At 44.0% G+C, this 14,526-nt stretch overlaps 1 protein-coding gene across 1 annotated transcript; it reads right to left on the bottom strand.

Annotated features, from left to right (window-relative positions):
- Positions 1 to 215: 215 nt before the first annotated feature.
- Positions 216 to 14,410, bottom strand: LOC309674149 (nucleolar RNA helicase 2-like; the record flags this gene model as incomplete). Its single annotated transcript, XM_082486107.1, has 15 exons — positions 216 to 473; positions 965 to 1,009; positions 1,834 to 1,968; positions 2,796 to 2,955; positions 4,023 to 4,096; positions 4,598 to 4,717; positions 5,284 to 5,445; positions 6,717 to 6,866; positions 7,126 to 7,271; positions 8,664 to 8,849; positions 9,498 to 9,615; positions 10,747 to 10,925; positions 11,910 to 11,985; positions 13,518 to 13,811; positions 14,018 to 14,410. The coding sequence occupies 15 exons, from the start codon at positions 14,408 to 14,410 to the stop codon at positions 279 to 281; spliced, it is 2,433 nt and encodes an 810-aa protein (XP_082342233.1). The 3' UTR covers positions 216 to 278.
- Positions 14,411 to 14,526: the final 116 nt, after the last annotated feature.

Genomic DNA, 14,526 nt, shown 5'->3' with positions numbered 1-14,526 from the left:
GTGTGGTAACTGTCCATGTTTGGAAGCACGTTGTTCCCCCACAGTGGTGAGTTTCCAGTGAAACACTCACTCCGAGATGCGTGTGGTGTTTAGTTTAACGGTGGGAAAATGACAGCAGCTGGTTTGCCAGGCAAAAAGAAAAATCTTCCAAAAAACCCAGTCGCTTCAGCAATCCTCAAAGACAGGCTGCTTTATCAAGGAATAAAGACAGAGAGTAATGTCTAACAGGCTTTTACTTTTTGTTAAAAATCAGCGCAGTCCCGTATCTGTACCAGAAACTAATCAAGTGACTTGTTAAAATCATGTCCCCGATGTCCGTTCTTAAACCAGCTGTTCCTCTTGAAGCCGCCGTCACCTTGCCTCCCGTTTCCAAACCTGGAGAACCCTCGTCCCGTCTCCTGGGGGTACTCTTCCAGCTCAGGCAACTCCTTTGCCACCGACAGTTGCCAGCGCCTGGTGTCCCTCCACTGTTCCTGAAACAAGACCAATGTAACGAGACTTTATGTGCCTGCAGGGGTGTATATCATTAAAAGCAACATTGAATGCAAAGGCATTTCCAGACGAATCCCACCCGCGCCAAAGTTAAGTCAGCAGATCCCTCGTGGGAGACAACTCATGGTCCCCTGACAAAGGATAAATGATCACAAAGGGACAAGAGGGAGTGAAGTCAACAGAAAACTGGTTAACTCTCAAATATGCTGGAGAGGTCAAAACCCAGAGCAGCCAAAGAACATAGGATTTTGTGTAATAAAAAAACTCAGGTAATACAATGAGAACTGAAATATCAGAGGCATGACAAGGTATTTTCTAATGACAGTGCTGTTTCTAAAGTCTCTGTTGTCTATGCAACGTCCTTCTTAAAACATAAACCTTATCCTCCCAAACCACCCTCTATAGTCAAGTGGCAATCACCAAATTTCAAAATCACCAGGTTCCAAAGCCAATTCTGGCTACAAAAACATACCTGTATGTTACTCAGTTCATCAACAGGGATATCAAAGCACACCCCCTATAACAGGAAAAAAAAAACAAAACAAGAGAGGCATTTGCTTTCCAAAGACGTATCCAAGAACAGAGACATACAACTCCAGACAGGTAGTGCCTGCAACTGCTCGTACACGCTAAGTGTAGAAATCAGAAATGGCAAAAAGCATGGTCTTTTGGGGGACGATTTTTATAAGCTGAAGAAAAAAGCAGTTAAAACACAAGAACTCAAACCAAAATGCAGATTCAAGTGCTCTACGCTGACAGCAGCATTGCCTGCAATCAGCCTGTCTGTTTAAAAGCAAGACAGGCATCATCTGGCACCACAAGCTCGCCAAGAGCACACTTGCACAGGAGCCAGGCTGACAATCAGGTGAATGCTGCACTGCTCAGGTCAGGCAGTCAGTCACTGCCCTACACTACAGCTGCCTTTTCAATGCAGCGGTATACAGTGTTAGCAGGAGTTTACAATGAAAAAACAGAAGTCACAACAACCACTCTCACTACATACATATTTCTGATGCGCTTTTTTTTTTTTTTTTTTTTTTTTTTAGGAGAGGATTCCTACATTATCATTTAGGAGCAATGTCTCCATTCAAATAAGCGTCTTTTAAAACACTCAACTAGCTTCAATGCTTTTTTTTTTAATAGTGTACCAATAAACAGCAGTTTCAGGGGGGCTCATGATAGGTTACTATTTTCTGAGAAATGAGATTGAGTAGGGATAGTGATGTATCAACATTTCTGTACTGGTACTTCACAACTCCTACCTCAATCACTACAAAACTGGACGTACGTACACACACACACACACACACACCCTCCTTCCCCAAGGTTGGGCCTTCTTACCGTCTTCCCCTTGAGGAAACGCATTGCTGATACTTTGGCATCCACTTCCTCACCAAGCTGTTCTTTTAGTCCTCGCCAGGCATAGCTCATAGTACGCATTTCTATTGAACACTTTAACACCATGGTCACAAAGCCCTTCAGGAAACAGAGAAAAACATTTACAAGACTAAACTTGGTTGGACAGCCTGTAACTCACTAACTAATTAACTACGCGATAACTTGTTATTGTAATGTAGTGTTTAAGCCTAGGAAATCAGCTTCCCAAAAGTGAAGCAACTAAAAGCTTCCTAAGAAGCTGAAGGCATCCATCTAACCTAGGATTGCCCATTGATATAAAGGCCAACAGCATTTCTGTATTTTAGCCAGAAGCAGAGACACTTTCATTCAATACATAAAGTTACCACTAGAAAACAGGTGAAACACACCCCAAACTGATAGGAGAAGCACAGTCCAGTCACATGCTATTTCCAAAACTGTGTTACCATGCAATGAACGAAGGCCAAGTTCTCCCTAAATGCATCAGAAAATGGAAGGGTTATACTTTTCTTCTGTCAAGATCTCTTTGAAATCAGATAATTACATGCTAGACTAACTGGAAATATTACAGAAATGTAAAAGCTTCCTGGGAAGGGAAAACTACAGTAGCACAAACCAAGCTATTAGCTCGCACAATGTCATTAGCTAAACTCTCTTAAAGCATCACAGTCTTCCGTCACTTTGATCGCTGGAGAATTTCTTTTAATTCTCATTACAAGAAAATTTACTAACTGATTTCAAGTGTCTCTGGTTTCCTACAGTGACAGTAAGAGCTGATTTCAGTTAAGGAATGAGCAACAAACCAGAAGCTGAGGATAACAGCTATTCCGAAACCCTACTGAAAAGCCTGAGAAGATGCCACACTTGGACTAGACGCAAGCCATTCATTTATCTGTTCTTGTTAACTCAGGTATAATGTTATTTACCGCAGTTGAGTTGAGTAAGGATCGCTGCTGTATGTAAGATGCCCCAGAAATATGGGCTAGAGCTGCAGCCAGGGCAGCAACTGCCCCTTTTTCGTCTATGAGCTCTTGAGCAGATTTTCTGAAGTAGTCTATTGCAGAAGGAGGAATGGCCTCCAACAACCTACATGGTGACAGCAAAAGTTAAGGATATATGTAAAGTGCAGTCATGTTTAAGACACAGATTTCAGACAGCTTTCAAGATTAACGAATTATCTCTAAAAGCCTTGGCTATCATGTTCATGCTTCGCTACCACTTATTTAACTCAACACCTTCACGATGCTGAATACCCATCTTCTCTATTAATTAAGCCAAGCCTCTCGAAAGATGTGTTCAAAACTGAGGATGTACAACGTGCATTCTTAGGGCCACACCCAAGAATCCACAAGAAAATGTTGCCAGCAAACCCAAGAATCCCTTACTTTTACTTCACAAGGAACAGAAGCAAACCACTACGATGCCACTGCTGGGCTGGGGCAAGGCGCTTCTTGCTCTCAGTGCAAGCTGATTAAATTGGTTGTTTCTGGGAGAGGCAGTGAAAACAAGCTGGGAAACAGAACGGCTACTTCTCTAACGCTGTTTTTGGTAAACCAGCACTTCCCACCATTTTTCAGTATGCCGTGAACCCAACGTCATGCGCATGATTTCCTTTACACTGGTCAAATCCTTGCTAATTAAAATGACCTCTGTCAATGCAATATCCACCAATGAGGCAGCAAATGTAAACAGAGCTGCATGGAATAAAAAACACAACCCTTGAGAATAAAACAATAAAAGGAAACACAGGACAGGGCTACAACACCCTCACTACTGCAGAGTAACTCCTCATTATGCTACATGTTGCTCTTTACATGCTGCTACCACATCATCCGAGCGAACAAAATCCGTTTCCCCGCATGACAGCAATTCTCTGTTCTGCTATTGATTTCTGATGATATAAACAAAGGGTGTTTTTTGCAAAAACTTAGAGAACATTATGTTCTATGGAAAGGTCTATGTTCAAGCACACAGAGGTTTATTGATATTATCTTATGAAAACAAGTCAGTGCCTACATACAGACCAGCTGACTTTTATGACATAAGCAAAGACATCCTCACATACAGGTCTGATCCCTTAAAGCTTTGCATTAACAGCATTGCTGTTGGTTAAGATCTCTAGACATCTTTTAAGAACGTGCAAATAAACTTACTTTTTGGCATCATTACTTGAAGCTTTAATAACATCTGTAGCAGAGGGAACACCTACACGCTTAAATGTAATCCCCTGAAATCAAGAAAACAAATTACGGTTAAAGGTATTTTCAGGTAGGGTTGAGTTGTAAAGTGCTGAGGTATCAGTAATGTGACTTCAGTCACTTACAGTTTAGAACATCAACACAGTCTTTACTTAATTTAAGTTACTTCTAAAACGAGAATTAAGCTTTCCTTTAACTTCCTGCTTTTGTTAATCTGGAGCTACTTTACACCAATTTACATGCAGACTGTAATGAAAGTCACAGTCTCCTTCATGCATTCCTGTTGCAGTCTGCCTGTTGACAGCAACAGAGTACTGCCAACATGGGGAAACTTCTGAAACATTAGAACAGGTTGACACAAAACCATTTACAAATCCTAACCAAATATCAACATTTCAGACCTGCTGGACTATGGCACACAAGTCCCATACTGGACTCATAAGCAGCCCATGGTTACAAAGTCTAAGAGTGGCTGTGTCTTTTCAGGAGCTGAGTAATTTCACTAAGCAGAGGTCTGAGGTACAACTCACTGCTTTGTGCTCAACTTGCTTCAGAAGATCTTCTTCTCTTCTCTGAAATAAACAAATGCAGATCCCGGTCCGGCCAGCTCGACCCGTACGTCCAGAACGATGGATGTAGGAATCAACATCCTTCAGAAATTCAGATTAACACGAGAAAACCTTATGTCATTTAAACTGTTGACATTTATACATTGTAAGAGAGAGAAAATGCAAACTAAATTGTAATTCAGAAGCCTAAAATGTGGTCTGTTATGTTTCTATACCCAAACTTGTAACTACACACAAACCACTTGGGTTTGCGTATGCTACCCTGCCCAAGGTATGCTGCCTCAGGTTTAACAAACACTATTGTCAAAAGGTTTTTTAAAATAAAAAGCTTCACTGAAGTTTCAAAATAAGAAAAAGGCAGCAGGAGTATTTTAGAACTCATATGAAACTCAGCGATCTTCAGAAGGGACTCAGAAATGCTGAAACAATGTCAAAAGTATCATATGACTTTCCAGAGTAACCAAAACCCATCACTTTTACTTTAATCAAAGCTCTAAATATAAAAGCTTAACTAGGAAATTCTAGGCCTGTATTTACAAAAAATCCACTTCATTTGTGAATCAGAACATAACTCTGGTGAAACGGAGAAATAACCCACTGTTCTGTCACAAAAACAACTACAATTTCAGTTTCCCCTATTGACTTACTTTTGGTGGTGAACACTGTATAACAAGGTCAACCTCAGGAATATCCAAACCACGGGCAGCTACATTCGTTGCAATTAGAACTTCAAATACACCATTTCTAAAGCCTTTTAATGTAATTTCTCTCTGTTTCTGTGGAATGTCACCATGCAATGACTGGGCATCCTGTCAGTGAAAGAAACCATCAACAGGTCATTTAACAGGGGAGTCTAGGCTGCAGAATCTAAAGACCTTTAATTACAAAACCCCAAATGTTGTGCAGAGCAACAGAAAGTAACTACACAGCTGATACCAAAGGAATATAAAGCATCCTGCTTTGTGGTTTGATCCTTCTCTGGGGCAGTAATATTCATAAGCAGTAGTTTACCCTAACATTATTATTTGTAGCATACCAACAGCAAACCGTACAATTTGTGGTCTGCCATGCCAAAAGGGCCCACCTTCAGCTTTCACGTCCACTGGAACAAATGGAAGCGACTTTATTTAAGCAGCGCTTGTCAAGAGCTAGCAAGAGACTTTGCTCCCTTCCCTGGGAAGCCATCCAAAAACCCACAGAAGCTGAAGTGAGGTTTCCAGGGCATTCCCAAACCCTACAGGTGATCTGAACAACCTCCACTTTCAATGGGATAAGAAACAGATCAAGTGTTTGACAAGGAGAAAGACGAGTCACAAGCTCAGAAGTCAAATGAGTAACATGCCAAAGCAGATCTCACTAGCATAAGAGAAAAAATGTGTCACATGCTGACACAAGAACTAAGTAATTGGATTTACTGTGAAAGCAGCTGGGACAACAGACAAAAATTGCTGCTGCAAGATTTTAATGTGGATGGTATACGACATTTATCAAATACTGGGCAAACCATCTATTGCCACCACTGCTCTTTCTCTATAAATCAGTATTTAGTATCAACCAGGATTTTATCTGAAAAAAAAACTTTCCCCATGCTCAAAAGACTGGTAATAATTCAAGCAAGCATACAAAATCTGTTCAATATATCACCTGTGTTCTGAACAAATTATTAAATGACCTTCCAAGGGCAATGTTCCATTCTACCATATTGGTTCGATTTTCCTGGATATTGACTGTTCAAAGAATAAATGCTATTAAGAGATAGGAATCCCAAAAGCACACTAATGTGAGATGGAACATGCACACTATACTAGCTCTTGCTTATTATTATTACTATATCCTGGTTATTTAGCTGCATATATTCCATTGATCCTGTCCTGCAGGATTGTAAAGCCAAAGGAATAAATTCATAATCACACCCAAGAGGGTATTTTAACTGCAAATCTCTTTTAGAAACAGCTTTCATAAATCTTAAAACCACCCACAGAAACAACTTCACCCACAGAGTTGCAACCTCATTATTTATTTCAGGGCATTCCACCCCTGCATATCCACAACTGCTGCTTCTCTGTTCAGACCCCAGTACCTGTTTGAGCGAAGCATTCATAGCCAGTTCATTCGCTTCCTTCTTGGTCTCACAAAAGACAATGGTCCGCCCGTGGCTGCCACTGTAGACTTGAATGATATCTCCAAGAACTCCTGCTCTCTGAGATGAGCGACACTGTATGGCCAAGTGCTGTTTGGGAAAAAAACATGATAAGCATCTATGTTAAATCTAAGCCATGCACAGGACAGACAAAATGAATGCAGAAATAATTTATTTTTGTTTAAGCTTGCAAACTACTGCCCCCATCTGAAAGCTTTGCTTAAAAATGCGTGTGTCAATCACATGAAAAAGTTATTCCACACCTCCACGCTTAAGGTCAGTGCAAAACCCATTTCATCCAGGCCACATGCTTTCAGGACCTCCACTGCTCTGCAGCAGAATCACTCACTTCCACAGTCGTGGCAGTCCTTTGAGTCTTCTTTCCAATCAGGTCAATTTGTTCATATTCATCTTTCATGTATTTTTTTGCTACATCATATACCCATTGTGGACAAGTCGCAGAAAACAGCAGTGTCTGGGGGTTGTTCTCAGAACCTGGAAGGAAACGCCACCCATTTCAGTCATCGCAACAGACTCTGAAACTTAAGAACTGATAAAAAACCAACAGGCTTGCTCTCAAATTGAGAGGTTTATATGTGCAGTAAGTCAGCTACAAGAATAAAACTTAGAAGCAATGAAAACATTTATAATACCCTTTAGACACCAAAGGCAAAATTACAGTAATTTTTAACTGGACCAAACTAAATCCTTCATCCTGCCTGAGAATAAATGCAAGACGCATTTCTCGATCGTCTGCTAAAAATGGTTTAGATTGTGCCTGAAGTCCTCCCACATACCTGAAAGAACTCGTCTCAATCTTTCCTTGCCTGGTATTCCAACACTAACTATCTGTCAACGGTACGGCTATGTGCAAAGGAAAAAGGCAAGCTAAAAAGGACACTCTGCAGACCAGGGGGAAGAATTATACAAGATAGATTACCCCAGGTAAGCACAGTTTAGCAAACAGTATCTTGAAAAAGTTCAACCTACCTTCATAGCTCTGCAGGATCAGACACAAAGAAACACACGTTGCAAAAGAACGCTTATTATTCCTTACAATTTTGTTTTCCAGTTCTGAAGAAAACTTTTAAGATTGAATAATTATGACAACTCTTCCAAAACTTACATAGATTTCCTTTTTTTAAAATATTGACTGTACTTTTTAGCTGTCAGAACAAAGACCAACTATGCAGAAATGGAGAGAATGTAACCATAAAGTAAAAATGACAGTGGCTGTACTGGGTCAAACCTAAGATCCATGAAGCTCATGTACTCTTTACAACAGTAGTCAAGTGTAGTTAACAAAGATGTGAACAAACTCTGCCACCAACCAGCTTTTTGTGGCTTCCAGAGCCAAAAGTAATAACCTGGCTTTTAGTAATCCTTGATACTTCTACTTCATCAAAAGTCACTTTTCAAAACTTTTGGCGTTGTACAATGTGGCAAGGCATTTTACAGTTCAAAGAACCTCCTCCTGCTCTGTATCTGCTACCCGCTGGCTTTGCTGAATGCCCACTACATCAGAAATGAGTGATTATTCCCTAGTTATCAACTCTCTGTGATGACAAGTGTACAGACACACCCTGACCCTAACCCTATGCTCAGTGACATCTCTCAGGATGAAGAACACTAAGGCTTAGGGACTTGGGTTGGGTTTGTTGCTTTTTTTTCTTTTTTCCCCCTCCCACTCCTTCCAGAGATGCCATTCCAGCCCTTCAGCTGTCACCTTGATTTGAACCTTTTCCAATTCTACCTTACCTTTTCCTCTGAGGTCCAATACTAGCATTGCACAAAGTCTTCAAGCTGGGGGTACACCAGCAGTTTTCAAAGCAGCATAATTGTGTTTTCTGCATTGTCCCCTATTCCTCTCCTGATGTCAGAATTTACCTTTTTTATAAGCAAATCCTAAGATTTCCTCCACTTGTTCAGCAAAGCCCATGTCTAACATGTGATCAACTTCATCCAAAACAACGTGCTTCACGCTGGAAAGTTCCAGCTTGCTATTCTGAATGTGGTCTTTGATCCGTCCAGGAGTTCCCACTAGAATATCAATGCCACTTTTAAGGAGATCAACTGGAAGAGACAGAAAAACAAGGACAGTGTCAGAATACTAAGAGACAACAAGGTAAAAAGTTACCAGTCCAGAGCAATACTTCTAATTTTAGAACCAAAAAGCTGAATAAAGCACTATGTTCAGTCCAGGTAACAAAAAGTAAACTTAATGACAGTTCAAGTTGCTCTGTCAGGAGTACCAGCTAAACCACAAGCGAAGTTGCAGCAAGATACGCCAATTTCTAAGCAGCAATTAGCTGGCATTAGAAACCTCCAGAGCTTTATTACAGAAAAACACTTTAGTTTTTCAGCTAAATTATTTTTCACAGCTACCTCTGGAGACAGACAGAGCCACACGCACATACGCAGTTCTCTCTTTTCCTTGGGCGGTTGTCTAGTCCCAGTATACGTCCACACAAAAAACACACAGACACGCAATAAAGAAGAAACCAAAAGGATTAGTCACTTCACAGACCTACAGCCATTCTTTTAAATAAAAAATCATTGGAACTAAAATAATTCAACCCAGGCTGCTTCCTCTGAAAGCAATGTCATGGTCCCTGACTGAAGTGAAACTGTGAAGGGGAAAAAAAAAAACAGTTTTATTTGTGGAATGCATTTGGAGAAAGTCAGTTCCAGTCCAGTTGTAATTCCTTAGTGTTTACTTACTCTGTTCTTTATACGGAGTTCCTCCATAAAAACAAGCCACTGACAGCTTCCTAGTGAGATTCTTGAAGTCTTTGGCTACCTGAGTAGCCAGTTCCCTGGTTGGAACAAGAACCAGCACCTGGAGGGAGTGAAAAGAGACAGAAATGCAGCTGCGCTTGGGAAAGGGTGCAAGGAGAAAAGGGTTTACTTCACATCAAACAGCTTGTGCTCCCATTCTTATTCTACACTTTTTGCAGCGGTGCCCACAGCTCCCCACCATCCCAGCAATATTTCCTGCCACCTGGAGCCTGCACAACACAGCCTCATAGCCAGCAAGAGGAAACAAGGCAAAGCATTACAAGATAACTAAGACATAGAACAGCAATATTTTTTTTTCTTAAGTTAATACCAGATAAAATACACACTTCGGTAATATTACCAAGGACAATGAAGGTGCAGTTCCGTATTAAAGGATAGGAACAGTCACTCAACAATTTGGAGGTATAAGATCTTAAAAGATACATAGCAGGACGCACTCTAAGCATATATTCTCCTTCGCCACCTACCTGCCACCCTCCAGAATCTATCCTTCCCCCCTCCATTTTCTTTAAGAATGAAACAATAAAACAAAGAGCTGAATTCTTCTCTAGAAATCTCTCAATAGGATTTTAAAACTTACATTGCATTTAAACTTAATAAAATAGAAGGATGAAGTAGGCAACAAATCTGCAGACTATAACAGTTTTTCAGTCTAATGATAAATATATATACTTCATTTGCATGGGACTACGATATCTGATCACAGGTACATGGTTACCAATCCCACCTCATGCTGAAGTAGAAGTGTAAACACCACTTGCATCCACTGAGCCTCCAGACATGAATTTATAGTGAGAAACAATCTCAGTGAACAGAGACAAGCCCGGGTGACTCAACCACTACCTGAGAAGAGGCAGGGGATTCAAACCCAAAGCCGCACGCTACCTTCCTGAGAATAGCAGTCTGAAAGTCCACTAGCTACTACTGCAGTGCCTTGACCGTTCTCCCAAACATAGTCACAAGGAACCCTAAACATGAAATGTGTTATCACAGTGATGCTGCAAAATCTCTGTCACACTGTAGCTCCTGATCTGAGGAAAGCGTTCAGTATTACAAACACCAACAAAGGAGAAAGAAGTCCCAAACAAAAGTCCCCAAAGCAATTACAAAATCACTTTCAAAAACTACCATATTCTAAAGGTTTGGTGTTAAACGTTAAGTAGCAAGTTACTTTTGGTGCACGGCCTCTTCTCCCATCTTGCGAGACACTCTGAAGTTTTTCAATCAGCGGAAGAACAAAAGAAAAGGTTTTCCCGGTTCCTGTTCGAGCTTGAGCAATTAGGTCTTTGCCATCGTATATGGGTTGAAAAGTCTTCACTTGCACAGGGAACAGGTATTTTACACCTCGAGCTGGAAGACAATCAAAGAGGTTTCATTAAAAGGTGCCAATTCTACTGCAAGCTGCACAATTAGAAGCCCTCATATATAACTAGGCAGAATATGTAGGGCACATCATGTCAAATCCTGTACATAAGAGGAGATGCAACTTATAAGAAAACCACCTATCTTTGTTTTTACTCCTACTCTAGTTCAAAAGGTATTCCCCCCCCAAACACACAACTGAATTTCCACAATGAAATATAGCCTTCTTCGTGATGTTTGGCATAAGACAACAGGAGAGGAAGAAGAAAAAGCAAAAACCCGACACTTTTTTTTTGATACAGCCCAAGATTTTGTGGTAGCTTTGTTTTGAATGTTTCAAAACATTCAGAGAGATTTTGTACAGTAGAAGTGAAACGATCCATCCAAGAGAAACTTCTGAGCAAGGAAAACATAAAGGAACAAGGAGAATTTTGTCTGAGGAACGAGAATCGCACAGCTTCCCAACAGAGGACAAGACCCCTACAGTGACTACTTCTTCAACAAAAGTAATCAAGAAGAGACATGAAAATGCCCCATATGAGAAGAAGGTATGAGAATAATTATAGACAATCTGTTTCACAGGAGCCAAATAGTCTTCATATACAAAACACCATTACACTTATTTAAGAAGTGATATTGTAGACAGCAGATACTTGAAGTCAAGATACATAGCAAATAGAATGATGCTGACAAGAGAAACCCTGTCTGTAGAATGTATATCTAGGAATAACCACACCATGAAAGAATAAACTCACTTTAAGGCACTTGAAATTGAACATAACAGAAACTTTGTTCCTACTAACAACAGTAGATTCTTTGAATATACAGTGACCTCTCATGTGCATATTCTTACCCCACAGTAAACATAAGATGATTTAGGACAATTTACCCTTGGCTTCTGTCTCTGCTTACACGGGTAACAGAATGCAGTTCTGGACATTTACAGAAATTTCTTTTACCACATTAACTAACCATTTAGAAGGCTGATGGTGCTTTCAGAGAGAGGAAAATTGGAGAAGGCACCTTCTTTTGCTTCTTCTGTCAGCTCCTAACAGGATAAAAGAAAAAAAAGAAAGAAAACTTATTAGTCCTAAGAGATGAGCAAATAACATACCCTACATAGGCACACAAGAAAAGCTGTGCATTTGCTTTACCGTCGCAGTTTTACCGGCTACCGCGTTTCTGTTTAAAAGAAAACCCTTGTGATGCAGGTACTTCACAAACAAAAACGTCATCACAGCATAAAATGGAAAGCTTGAATCCAGCCACCCTGTATTAAAAGACAAGACACACTGACAGGCTGCACCACTTGGTGTTATAGAACTCCTACAAGCGAATCCTGTTTTTACATCAGTCTTAAGTAAAGACTTCCCACCAAAGGTCTTGTGCTCATTACCTGCAACAACTTGATCAAAACCCCGACTACTGCTGCCTCATCCCTAATTCAGATATATCTGCACCACCTTTTAAAACCCATGGGAAACAAAAGGGAACAACTGCCATGTGATCTTACCGCACAGTGTGCGTATGCTTGGCAAGTCAGGAAAGGGGAACTACTTGTTAAAAATCTTAACTGGAGTCCATTGAAATCGTTAGAAAACTGTTTTTCACAGCAAAATGTATTTGGTGTCACAATTCACTGTGCGGAGCAGGAATCTCCCTCTAAATCACACCTACTCGTACACCACACAAACAGCTTCTTAACTTGGCACGCCAACAGATACTTAAAACGCACAGTTTAACTTCTACTTCAAAGACCCAAAAGATCACATCATTACACCCGACGTGCAAAAAACACTCTCTTGATTCACCCTCTCATCTTAAACACAAGAGAGAAAACTACCCGCAGAAGGCCCTATACAGAGGAGGGCAAGCTGCAGGGCCCTATCACACGCATCTGCGAAGCAAAGGCTGAAATCTGAACCGGGACAACTCCAGAAGCGGGAATTAATGAGGATAACCATGACCTTTCCTTACAGGACACCTCGCCAAATACTTCTTCAAAGGGCCTGCCAGGAGGGAAAGCGCCGTCACAGCACAAAGCCGCGCGCACTTCTGGGACGGCGACTGCCTGTGCAGCGGGGAGAAACCCTTGTGCTGCAAGACACAGAACAAGCTGCGACACGAAGATGAGCTAAGGTGTGGAAACTGCTTCCCGCTAGCTAACCCCCTCCACCGCGGGATAAGCTACTCCAAACGGCTTGCCATCCGCCACGAGGGGGAAAGCGTGGCACAGGGGGAAAGCGTGGCACAGGGGGAAAGCGTGGCACAGGGGGAAAGCGTGGCACGGAGAGATGGCTGCCACGTGTTGCCGCATGTGCTGCTGCGCTTCACTCACCGCCCACAGCTTGGGTGGAAACAGGGCGTGATGCCGGGCACTCCCCCATGCCCAGCAGCGGGTGCCGTAAATCTACATGGAGCAGCAGCAACCGCTGCCTACGCCAGCAGCGGCCTAACGCTGCCACAGCCTGCACGTGCCAAGTCTCCACGCAGCACCCAGGACGTGTTATTAAGCCCGCTCGTTAGCAGCGCGACTTTTAATTAAGCAAGACGAGGGCTCTGTGGGCAGAGCGTTACTACCTCTGCATCGCTGTCCTGCTCTCCATCGGCCGCGTCGCCAGACGCGCTCTGGGCTGCCGGGGATGTCACGCCATTGCTTAAGGCCGAGGAAGGTTTCACTGTATGCAGGGAGCCGTCGCTCTCTCCAGCCAGGCCGTTGCTCTTCTCCTTGGTTTTTTTGGTCTTCTTGGGCAGGGGGGGCTCAAGGTCGCCGTCTCCCAGCCCGCTCTCCTCGGGCTGGGCCTGTTCGCCCTCGGCCCTACCGCGCCGCTTCACCTTCTCCCGCCGCTTCACCGTCTTCTCCTGCGTCTCCTCCTGCCGAGGGAGAGCGGGCGTTACACGGCGGAACCGCCTCCCCCGCAGACCCCCTCCGACAAAGCGGCCCGAACCGCCGTGACCGGTGTATGTCCCGTTTGTGTGTCCTCCCCCCCCCCCCGGTCCCCTCAAGCCCGCGGCGGGGCCGGCTCGGGGCGGCACAAAATGGCCGCCCCCGCACGTGGCGCGCGGCCGCCCGCTCCCACCTTGGCCTTCCTCCGGCGACCGCGGCGGAGGGACTCGTCGCCCGCCGGTGCCTGCGGTTCGGCGGGGCTGTCGGCGGGGCCGGCGGCGGGCATGGCGGCCGGTTGCTCCCCGGCGAGCTGAGCGACGGCGCCGCCGCTGCTGCTGCTACCGCCCGTCTCGCAGCGGCGGCCCCAGCCGCCGCGCCCCGCCCCGGCGCGCAGGAAGTGAGGCGCGACCGGCGGGCGGACCGGGCGGCGGGGGAGAACCGCCGCCGCCGCCAGCAACAGCAGCGGGCCCGCTCCGCCGCCGGACAGCCAGCCCAGCCGCCGCCGATGATCGCTGAGCGGGGCGGCCGCCGCCGGCCGGGCCGCAGGGAGGGCGATACGCGCCGCCCGGCCCCACACGCCGCCCATGCAGCCGCTGCGCCGCCCGGGCCGGCCCGCCCCGCCCCGCCCCGCCCCTTCCGCCGCCTTCCCCGGTGCGGCGGCACCGCCTCCGTCCCCCTCCCGCCGGCAGGCAGCGACCGGCA

Source organism: Vanellus vanellus, assembly GCF_965231255.1.
Source record: "Vanellus vanellus genome assembly, chromosome: 7".
Classification (NCBI taxonomy): domain Eukaryota; kingdom Metazoa; phylum Chordata; class Aves; order Charadriiformes; family Charadriidae; genus Vanellus; species Vanellus vanellus.
Note: the sequence above shows the minus strand (reverse complement) of the source record. Positions and strands in the feature narration are given on the sequence as shown.